The sequence below is a fragment of the Aspergillus alliaceus genome, assembly GCF_009176365.1.
Source record: "Aspergillus alliaceus strain CBS 536.65 unplaced genomic scaffold BDW43scaffold_78, whole genome shotgun sequence".
Lineage (NCBI taxonomy): Eukaryota > Fungi > Ascomycota > Eurotiomycetes > Eurotiales > Aspergillaceae > Aspergillus > Aspergillus alliaceus.
The window spans coordinates 23,338-44,066 of NW_022474761.1; the positions used below are offsets into that span (position 1 = coordinate 23,338).

General features: G+C 39.3%; 4 protein-coding genes across 4 annotated transcripts; 2 read left to right on the forward strand and 2 right to left on the reverse strand.

Annotated features, from left to right (window-relative positions):
- Positions 1 to 6,424: 6,424 nt before the first annotated feature.
- Positions 6,425 to 9,018, forward strand: BDW43DRAFT_304422 (Zn(II)2Cys6 transcription factor; the record flags this gene model as incomplete). Its single annotated transcript, XM_032045598.1, has 9 exons — positions 6,425 to 6,454; positions 6,866 to 6,887; positions 6,964 to 7,157; positions 7,247 to 7,439; positions 7,509 to 7,865; positions 7,976 to 8,036; positions 8,099 to 8,195; positions 8,246 to 8,852; positions 8,948 to 9,018. The coding sequence occupies 9 exons, from the start codon at positions 6,425 to 6,427 to the stop codon at positions 9,016 to 9,018; spliced, it is 1,632 nt and encodes a 543-aa protein (XP_031894515.1).
- A 108-nt stretch (positions 9,019 to 9,126) lies between these two features.
- BDW43DRAFT_238362 (uncharacterized protein) lies at positions 9,127 to 10,179 on the reverse strand. The gene has a single exon (XM_032039634.1). It carries the CDS (start codon positions 9,940 to 9,942, stop codon positions 9,181 to 9,183), a length of 762 nt encoding a protein of 253 aa, XP_031894516.1. The 5' UTR covers positions 9,943 to 10,179; the 3' UTR covers positions 9,127 to 9,180.
- Positions 10,180 to 12,329: 2,150 nt separating this feature from the next.
- BDW43DRAFT_238425 (uncharacterized protein) lies at positions 12,330 to 13,902 on the reverse strand. The gene is made up of 5 exons (XM_032039635.1): positions 13,753 to 13,902; positions 13,500 to 13,694; positions 13,339 to 13,432; positions 12,961 to 13,268; positions 12,330 to 12,844 (listed from the first exon to the last, which is right to left on the reverse strand). Exons 1-5 carry the CDS (start codon positions 13,833 to 13,835, stop codon positions 12,571 to 12,573), a joined length of 954 nt encoding a protein of 317 aa, XP_031894517.1. The 5' UTR covers positions 13,836 to 13,902; the 3' UTR covers positions 12,330 to 12,570.
- A 4,869-nt stretch (positions 13,903 to 18,771) lies between these two features.
- BDW43DRAFT_304425 (MDR family MFS transporter) lies at positions 18,772 to 20,661 on the forward strand (the record flags this gene model as incomplete). The annotated part of the gene is made up of 4 exons (XM_032045599.1): positions 18,772 to 18,990; positions 19,051 to 19,945; positions 20,023 to 20,483; positions 20,545 to 20,661. The coding sequence occupies 4 exons, from the start codon at positions 18,772 to 18,774 to the stop codon at positions 20,659 to 20,661; spliced, it is 1,692 nt and encodes a 563-aa protein (XP_031894518.1).
- Positions 20,662 to 20,729: the final 68 nt, after the last annotated feature.

Sequence of the window (20,729 nt, forward strand, 5' to 3'; positions counted from 1 at the left end):
GGCTATACCTTCTAATCTTTCTGTTGGTAGTATAGCTCTAGTAATAAGACATGGAAAACTAGATATAAGCAGTAATATTATAGTAGTAGTCTTAGTTTATAAGACTGTATTCTCTATATATCAATAATTATAAACAGTTCTAACTGGCAGTAATCTAATTTAATATTCAGTTATATAGTAAAGATATTCTTTATCTATACCAGTACTTTATCTTCTATCTTAAACTGTATATCTATATAATATTTATTATACTGTGTTACTATTGTAGTTTTAGACTTCTTAAGTATATTTTTTACTATATTATATATTTACTGAAGCTTTTTAGCTCTTTCTTTTATTTCTAGAGCTTTTATATACAGTAATCTGTTATTAATATTAATCTATAGATTTAGTATAAAGCCTATTAATATATAGAAAGGTGTTACCTTGGTAGTACTGTGAACTGTAGTATTATATATATACTGCACTACTGGTAGCCAGCGGGCCTAATTATCCTGAAGAAAATTACAGTATATATATAGATAATATTCTAGTATTTAATTCTGATACTCAGTTTATCTATCTATCTATAGATAAAAAGCAGTAGATAATTTCTACTTTATTCCTAAATAATTATATAGTGCTGTCTAGTAGTAACTAGTAAATACTGTATCTCTATTAGTTACTAGATATTATAGATTCCTAAATATAGGAACTATTATATTATATATTAACTCTATAAAATATAGTGTATCAATATCTTTACTGTATAGGATATAGATAGTATACTTAGTCAGTATATCTACTGTAATTAATAATATATTATAGATCTTTCTCTATTACTTACTAGAGAGTAATTCTATAATAAAATCTATAGATATAATATCTTCTGGCCTTATAGAGATTAAAAGCAGAGCTAATTTTCTATAAGATATATATCTATATACTTTAATATATTAATAGATATTATATATTTTTATATATTCTTTTATATCAGTATATATATCATGCTAATAATACTTATATCTAATAATATTATAGATATAATTAAAGCCAGTATAATCTCTTTACAGTAGATTATAGTTTATTCTTATAATTTCTTGAATTATTACTTTAATCTTAGATATATAAACTGTACTATTATACCTGAGAAGTCTATTTTTATCTATTTTCTAGAGTAAATTACCTTACTTCTTCTGACTCTCTTACTATATATACAGATATTAATTTTTTGTTTTTATATTCTTCTATTAGATATAGTAAATAAGCTCTATTATTAATTTTATAGGATTAGAGTATACTAATTCAGATCTGATTACTTTAGTAACTATAATCTATAATATCTAGTAATCTAGAATACTGGTAATATTAGTAGTATAATTCTTATCTATAGATATATTTTAATCTTCTATAAAAATTTATTACTCTTAAGTATCTTCTCTTTTACTTTAGTATCTTTTTATCTATTCTATTTAGAATACAGGACTTTTTCTATTAAATATATTTTTCTAATTTATAGTCTTCTCTATTATCTGCTATACCTTTACCTATAGAGTTGGCAGTATTAATTATAGATTAATTTCTTCTTCAGTAGATATATAGTCAGGTCTTTAACTAGATATATTTATAGGATTTTTATTTTCTAGATAGTACTCTATTTTAAAATTAAATATATTAAGTAGCTCTATTTAATAAGTCTTATATCTATTTAGCTACTTTAGTGATAGCTGTATAAAGCTACTAAGATTAATATAGTTAGACTTAATAGTAATAGAATATCTACTTTTTTTTAGATAGTACTACTATATTTTAAATATCTTAATAATTATAAGGAGCTTCTTATTATATACTCTATATCTATATTCTATATCTATTATTTTTCTAGAATAAAAAGTGATAGGATACTATGTTCTGTTACTATATAATTAGAAGATTATTATACTTATAGTGAAATCAGATATATCTATTTCTAATATAATCTATAGTATAAGATTAAAATACTTAAGAACTGGTACTTTTTTAAAGATCTTCTTTAGTTTTTTAAATACTTTTCTTATCTTTAGTAAAAGCTTAATTTTCTTATCTAGAAAATTATATTTTTACTAATAGAAATTCTTTTTATCTCTTATAGGCTTATATAACTTATTTTTGGCTTTCTTTCTACTTTCTGGATTTCTTATAAGATCTGTTAGAGATAGCGCTATATATAAGTATTTCTTAATAAATCTATAGTAGAAGTTTATAAAGCCAGTAAATATTAGAATCTCCTGTGCTATAGTAGGCTCAGGCTATAAGTCTATAGTTTTTATCTACTTAGACTCTATTTTAATGCTCTATAGTATAATAATAAATTCTAGATAGCTTATATATATGATATGGAACTTGCACTTACTTAGTTTAGTATATAACTAATACTGCTACAGTTATTCCAGGACTGCCCGTATATATTATATATACTAAGCTTCTGATATTAAATAAATAAGGATATTATCTAGATAGACTATATAGTATATATTAAGTAGATTGCTAAGAGCCTTATTAATATATACTTAGAATATTATAGATATATTGGCTAGGCTAAAAGATATTATCCAATATTTAAAATAGCCATAACAGATACAGAAAGCAGTTTTCTACTTATTTTCTGCTTTAATATAAATATAATAATATATATTTTATAGATCTAACTTAGTATAAATCTTTACTTTTATTAAATAATCTATTATTTTATTAACTAGCAGTAGCAGATAGCAGTTCTTGATTATAATTTTATTTAATCTACAGTAGTCTATATATAGCTGTAGGCTGCTATCTTTCTTTAATATAAATATAATAAATATCCCTACAGGACTTTTTAAGGATTTTATCTATTCTTTTTTAAGTATAGTAGTAATATATTTCTGGAGTACTTTAAGCTTCTTTTTAGATAGAGAGTAAATCAGCTGGTATAGTAGCTATTTTCTAGAGATTAATTTAATTATATAATTATATTCTATATATAGAGATAGTTTTCTCGCTTCTTCTTTAGAGAAGACTTTCTAAAATTCCAGGTACTCTTTTAGTATCTCTGGCTCTGCTTCTTTAGTTACTGCTACTATACTAGCAGTCCATATCTTAGTCTTATCTTTATAGATATTTATATAGACTATATAGATAGGAAGATCTTTCTCTACTGCTTAGATTATCTCTATACTTAAAACTATTAGTATAGGATTACTGCTATAGCTATCTCTATAGATAAAGTTACAGGCTTATCAGTTAATCAGAAGATTTACTTTCTAAAGTTATAGATAGCTAAGAATAATATTATAGTCCTCTATAACTACTATATCTATAGTAAAAACTGTCTTCTGTCTAATATTCTAGTAATTCTCTATACCTATAGTGATCTGGTATTTACTATATAAGGGAATTTTATATCTGTTTAGTACTATAATCTTTCTAGATACTTTCTATACTGTAGATAGGTTTTCTTTTATCTATATCTGGTTTATCAGGACTACTTGGACTCTACTATTAATTAATACTTTAGCTTCTTTCTGGTCTGCTAGTATATACAGCTTTATCTATATACTTATTAAGTTATTTAGTTTTTAATTAGTCTTAATCTCTAGAACTGTAGCTATATTATAATCTTAGATATCTAGTTTTTTAATATATTAGCCGCAGTTATTATTAGTTCAGATCTAGCCATACAGTAATCTCTATTCTAGTATCTAAAATATCTACAGTAATAGTATTTATCCAGTAGGCTACTCTTATTATTTCTATAGCTTGTTCTATTATCTATATTAGACTTCCATTCCTGCGGGTTGTAGTTCAGATTTAGTAATAAAGTTTTATTAAATAATAATCTCTTTCTGAGATTTTATCTCTATTACAGGAATAACAGTATTAATATATATCAGTTAGCATACTATTTTTCTTGGTTTATTCTATAATATAGTAGACTATTCTTAATAGTTTAGAGATATACTATAAAGTTTTTATATTTATTAGACTTATTCAGATATTTTAGTGATTCTTACTATAGCTCTTCTAGAACTTATATCTGAAGATAGTTCTTTTATTATAGTTTAGTATAAGGTTCCGGAAGTTATGCTTTCCATTACGCGATAAATACAGTAAATTCCTGTATAGTTTAGTAGGGTTATTATTTTATATTATGGTATTTCTGGTTTATATTCTGCTATAAATTGACAGGGTTATTTAACTGCTATAGAAGAAAGTTACAGAACTTACTTTAAGTAGAGTCATGTTGTTAATTGCAGCTCAGAGAGCCGCAGGTAGTAGGAGAATAGCGTGCTACGGCGCCGCAGGTGGCAGGAGCAGAGGACTGGGTTTCTATTGAACGATCTACTACCATACACAGAGGTTGATCACTGGTTTCTGAAGCCATTGGGGTGCAGTAAAGATTTTACCGCAGCGGGTAGCACGTGACTCGCACGTGCTACTGTATCACCCGCACGCGCTGTAAGGTGCGCCTAACACATGTTCCTGTTTATTAGTATATTAATCCTACAGGTATATAAGGTTTACTAATAGATAGAAAATGCCATCTATAACCTTTATTATATCATTAATGAAATAATATTAATTAACAGTAAAGTAATTCTTTATACAGGCTATAAATATAATATATTCTTTTATATTTCTTCTATAGTATTCTCCACTCATTACTGGTCAGCTAGAAGGTCTGTAGAGAAAAGATATCTGTACTTTCTAGACTTATATTATATTATTTCTGTTTACTTTATTTAATTCTGGTTCAGGATACAATAGTTCTGTCTCTATATATTCAGTTACTTCCTGCAGCTTTTACTTTTCTTGCTTGATTAGACAGTTAAGTTCCTGCTTTTATAGCTCTAGTTAGATCCGCTAATATTCTTGCTCTATAAGCCGCACTTCTTCCTCTAGGACAGGACTTAGAGTCCTTATTATCAATGGAGAGGTGCTTCCTGATCCCGCTTGCACAGTTATGTTTCTGTGGGGTTGTGATATAGTAGCTGCGGCTATTGTCATGGAGGTTAATTCTGAGATTGTCAGGTCATGCAGTTCCCTGGGGCTTTGGGTATTCGATCCAGTGTCTCCCGCAGGAGCTACTGCCCTGCGCGTCTGCGGTGCCATAGCGGGCTATTCAGGGGTAAGAGAACCTAAGGGAGTGATCAAAATTGTTAATTGCAGCTCAGGGAGCTGCAGGTAGTAGGGGGAATAGCGTGCTACGGCACCGCAGGTGGCAGGAGCAGAGGACTGGGTTTCTATTGAACAATCTACTACCATACACAGAGGTTGATCACTGGTTTCTGAAGCCATTGGGGTGCAGTAAAGATTTTACCGCAGCGGGTAGCACGTGACCCGCACGTGCTACTATATCACCCGCAGGCGCTGTAAGGTGCGCCTAACACCTATCTTCAACTAGTATAAGATAGTGCTCCAGGCTATAATACTCAATCTACTATTTAAGAGCTTCAGAGAGATGGTATCTATATAATTAGATAGCCACCTTTCTTACCTAATCTTAATCTTATTAAAATAATTTGGAATTGGATAAAGAACTATCTTCAGGCAAATTTTCCTGAATATATAATACTATCTGAACTTAGGATAGCCCTTAGAAAGGCGTGGGAGATTATTCCAGCTAATTTTCTGCAAGATCTACTAAAGTCTATACCTGAAAGATGCCATGCAGTCATTGAGGGAGATGGTGGTCATACTAAATTTTAAGATATCATTATGCGTGTATATATTAGATAGGGCGTGTATATAGGCTAGAAACTCATCTTTACCTAATAAAGTAGTGATTTCCAGTGGAGCTTACTAACATTATTTACTCAACATACCGTAGTACATAGTGCCCTGAAATGACCAGAGGGAGTGAAAGGTTAGAACCTGCCTGTGAGCCCCGCCCACCGGGATCCACTGCGATGCCCTGAAACGAGGAACGAAGTGGAGGGGTTTACTACCCTGCGCGACCTCCCTTGCAAAGCTTTTGCTGCCCACTACCATACCCTTCGCCGATCCTTATGTTTCGCGGTGCTGATTGGTCCGGTTTTTTTAGCCAAGTTTTGCTCCTATTTGCTGTTACTTTTTCATGTTCATGTGTTCTTCAGTCACATTTTTTATCTTTATAGTCACTACATATTCTCCTTGTTGTGTTGTTGATATACAAAGATATAATCTTTGACTTCTGCTTGCTGCTTTCAGTTAATACTACTTCTCCCTTTTTGCTATCTCTCTGCTCCCCTGCTTTTCAATTTAGATCCCTGTAAAGTGTTTTCTATATTTTGTTTTACTCATTCTTCTCCCTTCTTTATACTTTACAGAACCAATCTATTATACTTTGTATGACTGGGCCACCTTTTCTTGTGCAATCCTTATCTGCCAATAGATTAAAACTGCAAACTCAGATGTGACTCTTTGTTTCTGTTGTGATCTCAGGGGAAAGATGGGCAGAATGATGCTGTATCAGCTACACGTACGTAGCCTACTGAGGACCGGATGCCATTCGGATAGATCTCAATTTTATGGACGACTATATCAACTATCTTGACTGCTTCTTCTCTCTCCCAACTAATGGGTAAAGCCTTCAGGGGTTAGGAGCCGGTGATCCGGCCAAGCCACTAGGATCACGTGGTCTCGTATAGATTCATAACAGTTTCTTACTAATTTCTTATTGTTTCAGGGCTTACAGCGTGCGGCAGAGCGTGTCACCAGTCCTCATCCTGGGAAATCGTGCCAAGCCTTGCGTTGATTGGCCGATTTTCGGAACCCTGTCACGTGGTGCTTATGCACGTGATTAGATAGGTTAATGGGCAGTCACTCAAACTAGCGATCACCACGAGGGAGCACTTCTCAAGTAAACTGATGACCAGCAACCCTCTGACAGGTGATTAAGAAAGGGGATGATAGTAAGTTATCCCAACTCCAACAATCCAGCAGCAAAGTGGACGAAATGGAATGACTAAGTCGCAGATTCTCGGCCAGAGACCGAAATGTCTGCCAATAGTGACTGCCACAGAAGACTGGCAAAACAAGCGTGCGTCCAGTGTTTTACGCAAAAGCGAAAGTGTAGCCGTCAATTACCTCAATGTGATCGCTGCTTGACAAAGGACAGGCATTGCGAGTACCCCTCGGAGACGTTTGGGGGTAATTTCGATTTGACAACGCGTGGCTCTAATGTGCGTCTGTTACTACCAGTCGCTTAGAGCATCTTGAATCGTTCTACAGAACAAGTAGCCGTAGGACCATACTGATTTCGATCTACCAGGGTGTTTCCCATGATTCATTATCAGCACTCTTCTTCCTTGATACATGGCTGTTCCGCAACCGTGGTCTCTCAATGACCTTTCGTCAAGCCCGAATACCCTCGGAATTCGGGGTTGCTATCAACTCGGGGCCTGGCAGCTTCAGCGACCACTTAGATCGGTACTTTACGATGGTTCATCCATTTTTCCCAATTTGTACGCGTGCCACCACTCCAACCATTCCGTGTGAATCCAAACTATTTGCTTAGAGATTGTACGGACTAGTATCCAAAATGAGGACTTACCGGCTATGTCTGCACGAGTCATCACTCGAAGGGGAGAACGTAGATCCTGCTCTTGTTCTACTTATGTTGGTCATACATCTCCTATCTATTACGGCTTCTCAGGGTCTTTCGGGAACCGGAGAACTGTACGCTCAAGTGAAGCGCTGCTATTCGTCCGTCGAATCTCTGGGAATCATAACTCCACGCGTCTTACAGGCAGCCCTACTTATCGCTTACTGGGAGGTGGGAAGCGGCGTATATCCTGCGGCGTATCTATCTGCCGGTCTCTGTGCCAGACTAGGGCACGCTCTTGGGATTCATCGCCGGCGAAAGGCGCCACAAATGTTTCCAAGATCAGGTCAGCAGATGATCTCAGATCAAGACAACGCTGAGTTCTCCTTTCGCACTTTTAAAACATGACATCAGTGACGTCCTGTTCTGTCGGAATTGTTCTAACACCCGGTATAGGGTCCTGGGTGGAAGTTGAGGAGCTCCGTCGTGTCTGGTGGGGAGTCATAATTCTCGACAGGTGAGTGACCATTCAACTTATCTTAAAAGTGATATTATATGTTTCTGATTGTAAGTCTATAGATACGTTACAATTGGATTGATCGATCGACCCTTCTCGTGTGACGACGCTCACCCTGAGGATATGCTACCCACGACGGAGAGTTCGTGGGATCAAGGGGTACAAACATCATCAACTACTTGTCGAGTCCCACAATCTGACAGTACCAGGAACCGAGCGTGAGCCCATCACTCGCCGTTTCGGGAGATGCATCGCACGCAATATCATCGTTCGCACGACTCTGTCAAGCCTCTGACCTTCTTTCTCGGGTTCTTCGCCATATCAGTGAACAGCCATCCGATATGCAGTTTTGGTACAAGGAAGGCATCCGCCTTCACTATCTTCTGAATTCATTTGCAACGGGATTGACTCTAAAGAGCTCGCAAGGTGATACTGATAGCACCCTGATTGGTGACAGATCTCTACACCCAGCAGTCGGTGTCGTGTATAGTGCCCAAATGCTTCTTTACGATATGCACACCTGCGCAGATTTTGACCACCTGAGCGGTGTCGGCATTCCAGAGCAGCTCGAAATGCAGACAATTGCATTGGCAGGCGTTAGAGTAGTGTGCACCGCTGTCTCTAGCTTTGCTCGTGGGATAAGGGCCGGGGAAGTCGGAGATGCCGGTATAAGCCCACTAACCATTAATTGTCTATACGAGGCTGCAAAGTACTACTTCTGGTACTACCGCGAGGCGAATAAACCTGAACTGCTGCATGAGGCGTCTGAGATTACCCTCGCTCTGCAAGCCATTGCCGGTACATGGGCTGTTGCGGGTACGGTAGCCCTCTCTTATTCATGATTCTAAGATTTGTTATCTTTTAAATGATATTTCAGCACGTCGTCACGCATGAGGCTAAAATAGCAGCAGATAGGTACCTCTCGATTCTCAGTGGTGATGAATTCCGGCCTCATTCCATGCCAGGGAAATCAGTTCCTTGATGTCTGTGGTATCACAAAAACGTAAGTTATGCAGAATGCTAGACTAGGAATATTCGGACGTTGAAATTTTAACAGTTACTCAAAAATACGGTTCCTGTGGAAACCTTTAAGATCATTTGGTCATTTTGTAGATAACGATGCTAATACCATACTACTACTTGGTTACCAGCCAAATTCGGCATGTTTCCCCTCATCGTCGACAATCTTCAGAAACAAGTCTTTATTATCCCCCTCAACAGCAGCACGCGCGATTACCTTCCCACCTTCGTCGGCGTCCTTGTGGCCCTGGTATCCTCCAAACGCCGTACGACAGTATCCTGGCTCGACCAGAACAGTGGAAATATTTTCCTCCCGTAATGCAATCATATCAACGGCTGAGATCATGTTCGTAGCAGACTTGCTACTCCGGTATACGGGAAACTTGTAGTGCCACGCATTGTAGGGAGAGCTCTCCGTCAAAGCGACGCCGAACATTCCGAGCCCGCTGGTGACTGTCACAATCCGGCGCTGAGAGTACGGTGATTTGCGAATGAGTGGAAGAAAAGCCTGATTCATGACGGCCACACCAAAGACATTGGTTTCAAAGACGGCGCGGAAGTCTTCACGGAGGGTAGCATTCGGTTTGGGGGAGCGGTTAATACCCGCATTGTTGACCAGGACATCGAGATGGCCGAATTTCTCTTCAACAACTTTAGCTGCGGCAAAGATGGTCTCGTCGCTATTTAAGTCGATAACGACCGGCGTCAAGTCTGAAAGGTCTGCGCCAGTCTCAGAAGCGATGACCTTGACGGCTTCGTCGGCCTTTGACTGAGAGCGAGCGGCAACGACAAGTTGATATTTGTTGGTTCGGGCCAGGACTTTGAGAGCTTCATGGCCTAGACCCTGGTTGCCGCCAGTGATGAGAATAACGGGCTTGGAAGTCATGATAGGATATTGTGATGTCTGTCGTTTTCTGGGATGTTGCTGTTTGTCAAAATTGATATACGTACGTAGTAGGCAGTACCCAGTATCGGATTTAAGCTCCCGGATTTAGCTAAGGCCGGCTGCCCGGTATACCGTACTTTATCACCTGACGCCCGGCCCCACCTGACGCCCGATTTTTTGGTATACACCGACTTTTTGTCATTCTTCAAAACACCATAACTCTACCAAGATGGCTTCAATTCAGGCGGCTTTAGAAGAGATTGAAAGCTTGAAGACAGAAGAAGCAATCAATTATACTAAGATTGCCCAAAAGCATGGTATAAGCCGTTCTACACTATCCCGACGTCATCGTGGTATACAACGTTCTCGAGAAGAGCAATACAATGATCAACGAATCCTCAACAACCAGCAGGCCAAAACACTTATAAAATGGATCAATGATCTTACTGATAAAGGCCTACCACTATACTTGAAATGTTACTGAACTTTGCCAAGGAGATTACTGGAGTTAAGCCAGGAAAGCAGTGGCCAACTCGATTTCTAAAGAAACACCATACTCAGCTTATTGCGCGTTATACGACTGGAATTGATTCCCAACGCAAAAAGGCTAATAAAGCATATAAATATGCTTTATACTTTGAGCACTTTGAGTTTATGGCCAAGAAACTCCAGGAATATGATGTACATCCAGAGAATATATACAATATGGATGAAAAAGGATTCCTTATTGGTATACCATCAAAAGGCAAAAGAGTCTTCTCTCGCTATAAATATGAGCAGGAAGGCTTTAAACAACGTGTGCAGGACGGAAATAGAGAATGGATTACCACACTTGCTTGCATTTCTGCAGATGGAAGCAGTCTTTCTCCAGGTCTTATATATCAAGCTGTCTCAGGCAATATACAGGATTCCTGACTTCAAGACTTCTGTTCTAAGAGCCATACCTGTTTTTTTACATCATCTTCTAGTGGTTGGACAAATGATGATATTGGTTATGCCTGGCTTACTGATATTTTTGATCGAGAAATTAAGGATAAGGCGCGTAGGCGTTGGAGGCTTCTAATTCTAAATAGCCACGGTTCTCATATAACAATGAAGTTTATTAACTTCTGTGATGAGAATAAGATCCTTTTGGCTATTTACCCTCCTCATGCTACGCATACATTGCAGCCTTTGGATGTCAGTATCTTCGGTCCTTTGTCTACTGCATACAGTACTAAGCTGGAGGAAATTTTATATGACTGTCAAGGTTTGAGCCATATTAGAAAACCGGACTTCTTTCGGCTCTTTTGGCCAGCGTGGAACACAGCTTTACCAACAAAAAATATCAACAGTGCATGGAGTTCTGTAGGATTATATCCTTGGGATTCTGAAAAGATTTTGATGCGTTTTGCCGAAGAAAACAACAATAGACCATCATCTAGTGATTCTTCTCATTCTATATTGAATGCAGAAGACTAGCGGTGTATTGAAAAACTTCTTCGGCAAACTGTTTCTGATATCTATGATAAAAAAGCTAAAAAGCTGAATTCAACTATGTATTATCTTTCTACAGAGAATATACTGCTTAAACTGCGTTGTACAGGGCTTGAAAAGGCTCTAAAGAATGAGCAGAAGAAGCGTCAACGTGGGAAACCTCTTTTGCATAATCTGCGTGCTTAGAAGATGGTAATGTAATCTTTTACTCACCTAATAAGATCCAGCAAGCTCGGGATCTGCAGGTTCAGAAAGATGAAGCTATAGAACTTGCTCAAGCTGCAAAACAAGATAAAAAGCTTCTGCAAAAGCAGAAGAAGAAAGAAAAACAGTTTTTGTTAGAAGAACGCAAGAGAATTCGAGCTTTAAACAAGCAGATACGTGAGCAGGAAGCAAATCAAAAAAAGTATCAAAAGGAAGATGAAAAACTTGCTAAAGAAGCCAATCTGCAGCTCCAAAATGATACCAATCAGATAAAGAAAGGCAAGAATAGGATCTCTATACCTTGTACACCAAGGAATAGGAATGATATTGATGATTCAGATCAGGTTGTTGTTGCAGAGGCATCTTGTATAGTAAATCGTCGAGGGAGGCAGATCCGTCTGCCTGAGCGCTTTCGGGATCACTAAAATCAATATTTATGTTATATATGGGTAAAATTAGAAATCACTAAAAAAGCTCAGTATAATAATTAATATATATGGTGATCGAGCTTCATTTCTAAGTCCGGTTTTCATAGAAAATCGGGCGTCAGGTGGAGGTGTTAGGGGAACAACGACATCCATTCGTATAGGGACCCGGGAAACGAGGCCTCATATAGGAAAGCTATGACTAATGTGCTGCATTATAGGTGACCTTGACTTTAACTTTAGCTTTAACGAAATTATTGGGATGAAAATATCGAGTGCAGAGGCAAGTTATAATACTTTCCGCAGGCGACAACGTTGATCTAAAGCAGATTAACTAGTGTAACAATCCAACTTGTATCTCAATATCACGAATTGTGCCTTTTCCTGATCTCGCCTGAAGTCGTTGACAAAGAATACAGGCCAGTCTGAATTCTATACTTCAATTTATATAACAACCATCATCCATCAGCCCGACAGACCATTTAGACACCAATTGGCTGAAAGCAACCATCATTCAAGTAGACTACAAATAGCCCCTTTCCTGAAACATCTCGAAAGTCCACTCCCAAAGTCTCTCTGCCAACTGATCATCTTTAGCCATCTGGCTCGGTTTTCCAATTTTAGCATATGGAACAATGTAAGCACCAGATTCAGTGAAGTTCGGGTCTGCAATCGCAAATAGCGACGATAATGCTCCTTTGGCCTCGTGATCTAGAATTCCGGTGCATTTCATGATTGGGGTCATGATACGTAGAACAGCGGCTGGTGCCATGCCGGTAGCCTGTTTGTTGAGATTTCTGTCAAAGGTATCAGCTACCCGTCCATCCTCATCTTTATACACAGCCCTCATGTTTACCTGTGTATAAAGCAACAGCGAACGGAAACAAAGAAAGGAATGACAGTAACGACTTACGTGTCAATATGCCCTGGATGGACTGCAGCTACTATTATACCGGACGGTTTCTTCCCCTTCGGCCCATACACGGCGTTCAACTGCCTCGTATGGAGTATATTTGCCAGTTTTGAATGTCCGTATCTGACCATTGCAGACTCAGACTCCAAGTTTGGATCGTCCAGCCGGATTCCTTCCTTCAACCTGAATCTCTCGTGGCCGTCCGATGTGACGTTTACGATACGCGCGGTCCCTGGCTGTGGCAAAGCTGTCGATTGCAGTAGTGGCAGGAGATGATAGGTGAAGAGCCAGTGGGAGAGGTAGTTTGTCTGTGTAAATCAACAATCATTAGTTTCGCAACGAAAGCAGGGCATGTGTATATGACAACGCTGGCAATACCTGAAACTGGATTTCGTACCCATCTTTCGTTCGTGAAAATGGCACGCCCATAATACCAGCATTATTAATAAGTCCATGTAGAGCAGTCTCTTTACTAAAGAAAGTGGGTATTTTTGTCACTCCCACAGGTCATGTCCCGAGTTATTGATGGGAAGACATACCTTCTCAACTCCCGAGCTGCCTCGACAACAGACTTAAAATCAGTAAGGTCGAGTTTCAAGAAAACGATATCAGCCCGTGGATTTCCAAGCTCTCGTTTGAGATCCGTAATGGCATTCTCAGCTTTCTCTGCGCTCCTCGCACCCATATAAACCCTTGCCCCACGGCTAGCTAGACCGGCAACAGTCGTTTTTCCTCTGTTGATTTGTTAACGAACTCTTCGCAATACTTGGTTAGCAGCAATGGAGTACGAACATGCCAGCATTTCCGCCTGTGACGACGTACAGTTTGCCAGATAGGTCTGGCAATGCATCCACAGAAAAGGCATTGTTAGGCATGGCTTGCTGTATGTACGAGATCAATATTAAGTGTGATGAGCAAACTTCCACAAATTGAATTGAAAAAGAAGAAATTATATTGCATGTATGCTCCGGTATTGCTGGAAACCTAGGTGCCCAAGACCCATTGCTCTGTATTTATACCTGTTTTTGCAAGGTTCTGACCGGAAATGACGCTCGTATCTGTACCACGGCTGCAACTCAGTCAGTCAACAATTCAACTATCGCGTCGGATCAAATCCACCGTTGTCCGCTAGCGTCCGATAGCGTCCGCAAATGAATGTGTCTATGCATAGCGTATTCTCGGCAAAGCAACATGTGAAAGGTCCGCCTCATAATCCTATAAAATTATTCGGGTTAGCCTCAGAGAATCCGTATTCGGACCTCATTGCCATACTTTAGATCATGTTATATCAGAAGACAAAGATAAGATATCTAGTGATCCTGATAGCAATTTTAATTATGATAGAGACTTTTATCCTAATCCACAGGACACAAGATCTTCATTAGAATTAGAACCAGAATATCCTACTAATACTATAAGAGAAGTGATGGCAAGGCAAGAACAGCTCACTTCAGACACTATACATGAGTTGCAGACTGAAGTTGAAGACACTGATAATAAAAATAAGCTAATCTTAAAGAAGCGCGACCTACAACTGTATCTAAATACTTTAACCAATTTAGACACGCTGGCATGGCTAAACGCAGGATTACAAATGATATAATGGTGGCACTAAAGAAGAGCTGTCAAGCCACTCATGACTAATACAGTACTGACCAGAATGACTTACACTCAGATACATCAGATGCAATAGATATAACTAGCAACTCGTGGTACTACTTAGATAATGGAAAAATATCGCAGGCCTACTGGGACTTTGTCTTAAAACATGGCAGGAACCATATGAAGAACTTCCTACTGGACAATAATAGATATGATTGTTGTTTTCAGAACAGCTGGAGATATAGCTCTACCAAAAATAGAATACCCTGCTCTACTTACAAAAGAGAGAAACAAGGATGCAGGCTACAGTTAAAAGAAACTAAATGACTGATACTTTCTAAGAATTATGGCAGGCAGAAAGAGATTAGAGAACGAATTTAAGATCTATCTTATAGGAAATACTTTCAAAGGAATCGCAACTGCTATCTGATTGACTCAAAAGACTCAGAATGTGGAGTATATAAGAAAACAAATTATCAGTATAACTGGAACCTAGACAGAGCAAAGAAATCAACAGCCCGGCAAGAAAAAAGAAAGGCTGAATAACAGGCAAGGTACAAAAGGCTCAGATTTGTACCAGTTCCTCAGGATCAAAAGTACCACCGGTACGCCGAAAAACTAAAGACATATGATGGCAGGTATCTGTGTAATAAATATAATATACCCCTAACATGTCTATCATGTCAGCTACAGGATGTGGATGGTTTACCTGCATGCATCTAATACAGCTATTATAAGATAGGGAAAAGATGTGATTGCGGATAACTATGTAAGGGATATATTAATTAAAGATTAACTTATATCTATAAAGTTTAAAATAGCTTACTAACTAGGCTATATCATGTTTCTAATTCACTATTCTTAAAGGGATTCTTCTCCGTGGGTCCCTTAGTAGAAGGGGAATCATCCGACGAGGAATGTGTGCGCTGTCAGAGAATAAAGCTGAACTGTAACAGAGAGTAACTATACTATCTATATATCGAAGCACAAAAAATAAATAATATGGCCAGCTGTAACTATTAAAGGTCCAACAGAACATATAAATCTTAGATGGTTCAGTTATTTAAGTCAAACAATATAGGGGAGCAGAAGATTTAGAAAGACTATAAAAACTATATAGGTTAGGGGAAGCTTAAAGCCTCAAAAGAACTTAAGGCTATAAGGAATATATTAGAGAACAGATTATCAAGAAAAAAGAGAATCAGTCAACTGGAGGTGAAAGAAGTTATGGACTCAGGTCCAGATAATAATAAGGCCAATGCCTGACATAAGGAGATAAAAGAGAGTCTGAAGCAGTTTAAATTTAGGTTATCTGTATATAGTAAACATGGTCTATAACTAGACTTGTTAGGCCCGCGGGTTGGGCCGGGTTGGGCCGGGTTTCGTGGGTTGGGCCTAACAAATCTATCTATAACTTCTTAACTTAAAGATAAAGGCTGCTGCTAATAGGAAATACTTTAAAGTAAAGATGGATAAATTAAAAGCTTATAAGGGGAAAGGTACTTCGGATATTGTTCTACTTCTAGAAGGGATTAAGCTAGTTACCTTATATTAGATCATGACTGATAAGTATAGACCAGATAGTGAGATTACCAAATATAAGGCTTGTCTAGTAGCTAGGGGTTTCCAACAGGAAGAGGATATTGACTATAAAGAGATATTCATGTCTATAGTTAAGCCTGCTTTAACTTATATCTAGGCTGACCGTTGGGACGGGATAATCCCAGGGATTTCGGGATGGGATGGGATTTTGGGATTTTGGGATTTTGGGATGGGAAATGGGAATCCTGTCCCATTCCAAAATTCCAAAATAATGCCAAGACAAGGACGGGATTCCCGTTCTAGCCCTACATTTGGGATGGGATGGGAAATTCCCATTCCCGTCCCATGTAAGGGACTCAGGCTGAATCAATAGTTGATTAGGTAGTCTATCACTAAGAGACTAAGCTAAAGAGAGGAAAAGAAAAGAAAACATGAAGCTATTGTGCTTTGCTGCCCTTATAGACAAAGGGGTCACGTGTCTACTACTCATTCACTGATTGCCCAATCCTATATCCGTGACATCCCATCCCAACCCAACAGTCAGCCTACTTATATCTTACTGGTGTTGGCGGCAATTTTTTATTGGCATGTCCATCAAGGGAATATAAAAACCGCGTTCCTAAACAGTAATCTGGATAAACTGGTTTATATAAGAGCCTTAAAAGATATATAGCTACCTTGTGGATACTGCTTACAGCTTATCAAGGCCCTCTATAGATTGAAACAGGCATTACGAGCGTGGTACCAAAAACTCCAGAATACTCTATGTAATTAGGATTAGTATATGTCTGCCTATAATCCTTGTGTCTTTATCAAAGATAAGACTGGACTTATACTTGAAGTCCATATAGACAAACATAAATATCATGGATAAAGATCTCCAGGTAATTTTGATTTTAAATTTTAAATCTCCCAGATATTCTCTATAACTGACAAGAGTGACTGCTCCTGGTATCTGGGTATATATATAGAGTAGAGACCTGGTAAAATTTATATTTACCAAAAACAGTATATAGACTAGATTATTAATAAATATAGCTTTAACCACACGGCACCGGTTAAAATATCTCTTAATAAAGATATAAAGCTTATAAAACAAGATATTTTTATTACTGATATAAGTTTCTATAAGAGAATATCAGTTAAAGATCAGGTCCCTGAACTTTACCAGTAGCCAGACAAGACCAGATATTGCCTTTACTACAGGATATATAGCTTAATATATATCTAACCCAAATCAGATACATATAGATACTGTAGATCGCATCTTTATATATCTTAAAAATAACTTAAGAAGTGGAATTACCTACTTAGATAAATATAGTCTTTAACTTATAGACTTTGTAAATAGTGACTTTACTGGATATGAAGACTCGCACAAGTTAATAACCGGATAGGTCTTTATACTTACTGAAGGACCTGTATCCTGGTTATCTCAAAGACAGAAGACGGTAGCCATATTAACTATAGATGTAGAATATATTACAGATACAGAGACTGCTAAGGAAGCTGTATAGATTCAGAACTTTATCAATAATCTCTATATCCCAGGAGTCTACTGACACAGCTCCACTATATATTAACAATAACTCTGCTCTGAAACTCACTAAAAATCAGGAATTCCACAGCAGGTCCAAACATATTAATATAAAACACTATTTCATTTGTGAGAAAAAGAAGAAGAAGTTATCAATACTCTATATATTAATATAAAAAATAACTTAGCTAATATATTTACCAAAGTATTACCTGGACCTATATATGAATATTTAATAGATTAACTTAATCTTCAGTCAGGGGAAGATGCTATGGCAAAAGGATCTGATATACATAAAATAAGTACCCAGCCGTTCAAAGGGGTACTGCATAACAGTATAACACTTAATAAGGATATGGGATCCTTTGATGGTACTATAGCTCGGGGCTATGGTACAGGGGGAGTGTTGGATCCTAAGATGACGTGACCATATGATACACCATATGTGAAGTAGTAGGCTACCAGGGGTAGCCTAGGAGGCAGCTGGTGAGCTGGACAGTAGGAAGGCAGCTACTTTGGCTATAAATAGCCGTACCTGCTCACATAGTTAGTATGAGTATCATCACACTTGTACCTCCATTCAGGGTTACAACTGAGGGCGAGGGGTCAGCGTATGAAATCATCATCATCATCATCATAATCAACCCTGTAACCATAGCTAGCGAGGGGTCAGCGTAAATGACATCAACCAACTAACTAACCACTGTAACCATAGCCCGTTTATATAGCTGGTCAACATACTGAAAGTGCATGCGATGAGTAGATCCATAGTCTCATTTATGATCCCAAATTTGTGAGCAGACATTTCTGCCAGGCTGTAGGAAATCCCTGCCTTTCAAACCTTGCAAAGCCTCATCAATTGCATTAATCTGCTATATAGCCAGGTAGTAGCAGTAGTTTGATCTGCATAACTAACTCAAAATAACTGTTTTGGAGTATTGTTCTTCCAGAGATGCGGCTGAACGGGGATGTATCATGTACCTTTGAAACCGGCGACTTTCAAGCCACGAATGTCGCCGGTCCAACACACTCCGAGTCCGTGCGTCACGCAGTCATGGATTTGATCATTTGCCTATGACCAAATGCATTCTGCCACTCTCGTTTCACGGTCCATCAGCTAAATCTCGAATATGGCTGCGTCTTCCCCAGATGAGGCGACGAGAGCTACCAAGTCAGAACGAGATGCGGACAGCCCTGCCCAAGCCCAGCATGCGACCAGTGATGAGGTCAGCACTGAGGATCCAGAGACAAACGCGAACGCGATGCACGGTTTCAAGCTCTTTGCCATTTTCGTAGGCATATGCTTCGGCGCGTTCCTGATGTCCTTGGATATTTTTGTCATCGCAACTGTACTACTACCACCCCCATTGCTATTCGAAAAACTTCAATGATCTGATCCCCACGGCTAGGCCATCCCATCCATCACGTCCGACTTCAAGGATACGTCGCAATTGGCCTGGTATCCGGCTGCCTACTCACTCACAACATGCGCATTGACTCCGCTAGCAGGAAAGCTAAGCTCGACGTTTCCACTCCGCTGGATCTACATATCGTTCTTCTCCATTTTCCTAGTCGGCAGTCTCGTCTGTGGCTTTGCGCCAAATAGTAACACTTTCATCGCGGGTCGCGCAATCGCAGGTATCGGGGCATCCGGTGTCGCAAGTGGCGGCTTCGTTATCGTTCTCACCGTTTCTCCGGAGAAATCGAAACCACTGCTGCTAGGCATATGCAGCAGCTGCTTCGCTATGGGGCTAATTCTAGCACCCGTCATCGGCGGCGCGTTCACGGAGAAGGCAACCTGGCGGTGGTGTTTCTGGGTTAATCTTCCCCCAGGTGCTCTGACGTTGCTCTCTATGCTGTGCTTCTTCAAACCCCCGTCCATACAGCGCGATCGGACCGTTGTCCAGCGAATCATGAACCTGGATCTCCTCGGGTGTGCAATTTTCATTCCGGCTATCTTCATGCTGCTCCTTGCTATGGTGTGGGGTGGGACGCAGAAGGATTGGGACTCAGCGACAATCATCGGGCTGTTTGTGGGCTCCGGTGTGATGCTTATCCTCTTTGTTTGCTGGGAAGCCCATAAAGGCGAGGGCGCGATGATACCGGGGAATGTCGTCGCCAGACGGACAGTCTCGTTTAGTGTCTTGTTTTCTTTCTGCCACTTCGGCTCTCTCGGTATCTTGAACTACTATCTCCCTGAATGGTTCCAGGCCGTGCAAGGCGCGAGTCCGTTGCAAAGTGGTACGCGGGTTTTGGCCGCGGTGCTTTCTCAAATAGTCGGAACCCTGTCTGCTGGTGTTCTAGGTACGACTTTACACACTCACATCTTACGTGTTAATGTATCAAGCTCAAGTAGAAGCTGACACTGAGCATGGACACAGCACGAAGAATCCACTACTACAACCCGTGGCTCTACGTCGGGCCCCTTTTCATGTGCACCGCCGCAGCCCTCTACACGCAATTCTCAACATTCAACACCCCATCTAGCCACTGGATTGGCTTCCAGGTCATCCAGGGTCTCGGCGTCGGCATGGCGCAGCAAATGCCATCGCTCATAGTCCAGCAAGCCGTGCGCGACAAGCCAGAGCTCATGCCCGTCGCGGTGTCGCTGAATCTCTTCTTCCAGTACCTAGGCGCCACAGTCACGCAGGTCCTTGGCGGGATTGTGTTTCGTTCGATCCTGGCTTCTGAATTGGCAAACCATGCGGGTTTGAAAGCCCAGCAGATTGCGCTGCTGTCTGCTGCTGGGACGGCGAAGGTGCGTGGTACTGCGGAGCAGAGGTTTCCGGATTTGTTGAACTTGGTTTTGGAGTCTTATAATACGGCTATTACTTCGACTTTTGTAAGTGCCCTTTCGGCTACGGCTTTGTAGGAGGATTGAAACTAACCAGATGGCATGATAGTTTGTTGCTGTTGCTACGACAACTGCAGCATTCTTCCTGGCCTTCGGAGTTAAGTGGGAGAGAATTACTGACAAAAAGACGACTGACCCGGAGGAGGCTGAGGCTGAACAGCAGTAGAGCTGTCAATTCTGTTCTACTGGGTTGTGATCTCAAGAGTACGAGTGGTCTTTATGGGTTTATAGAAT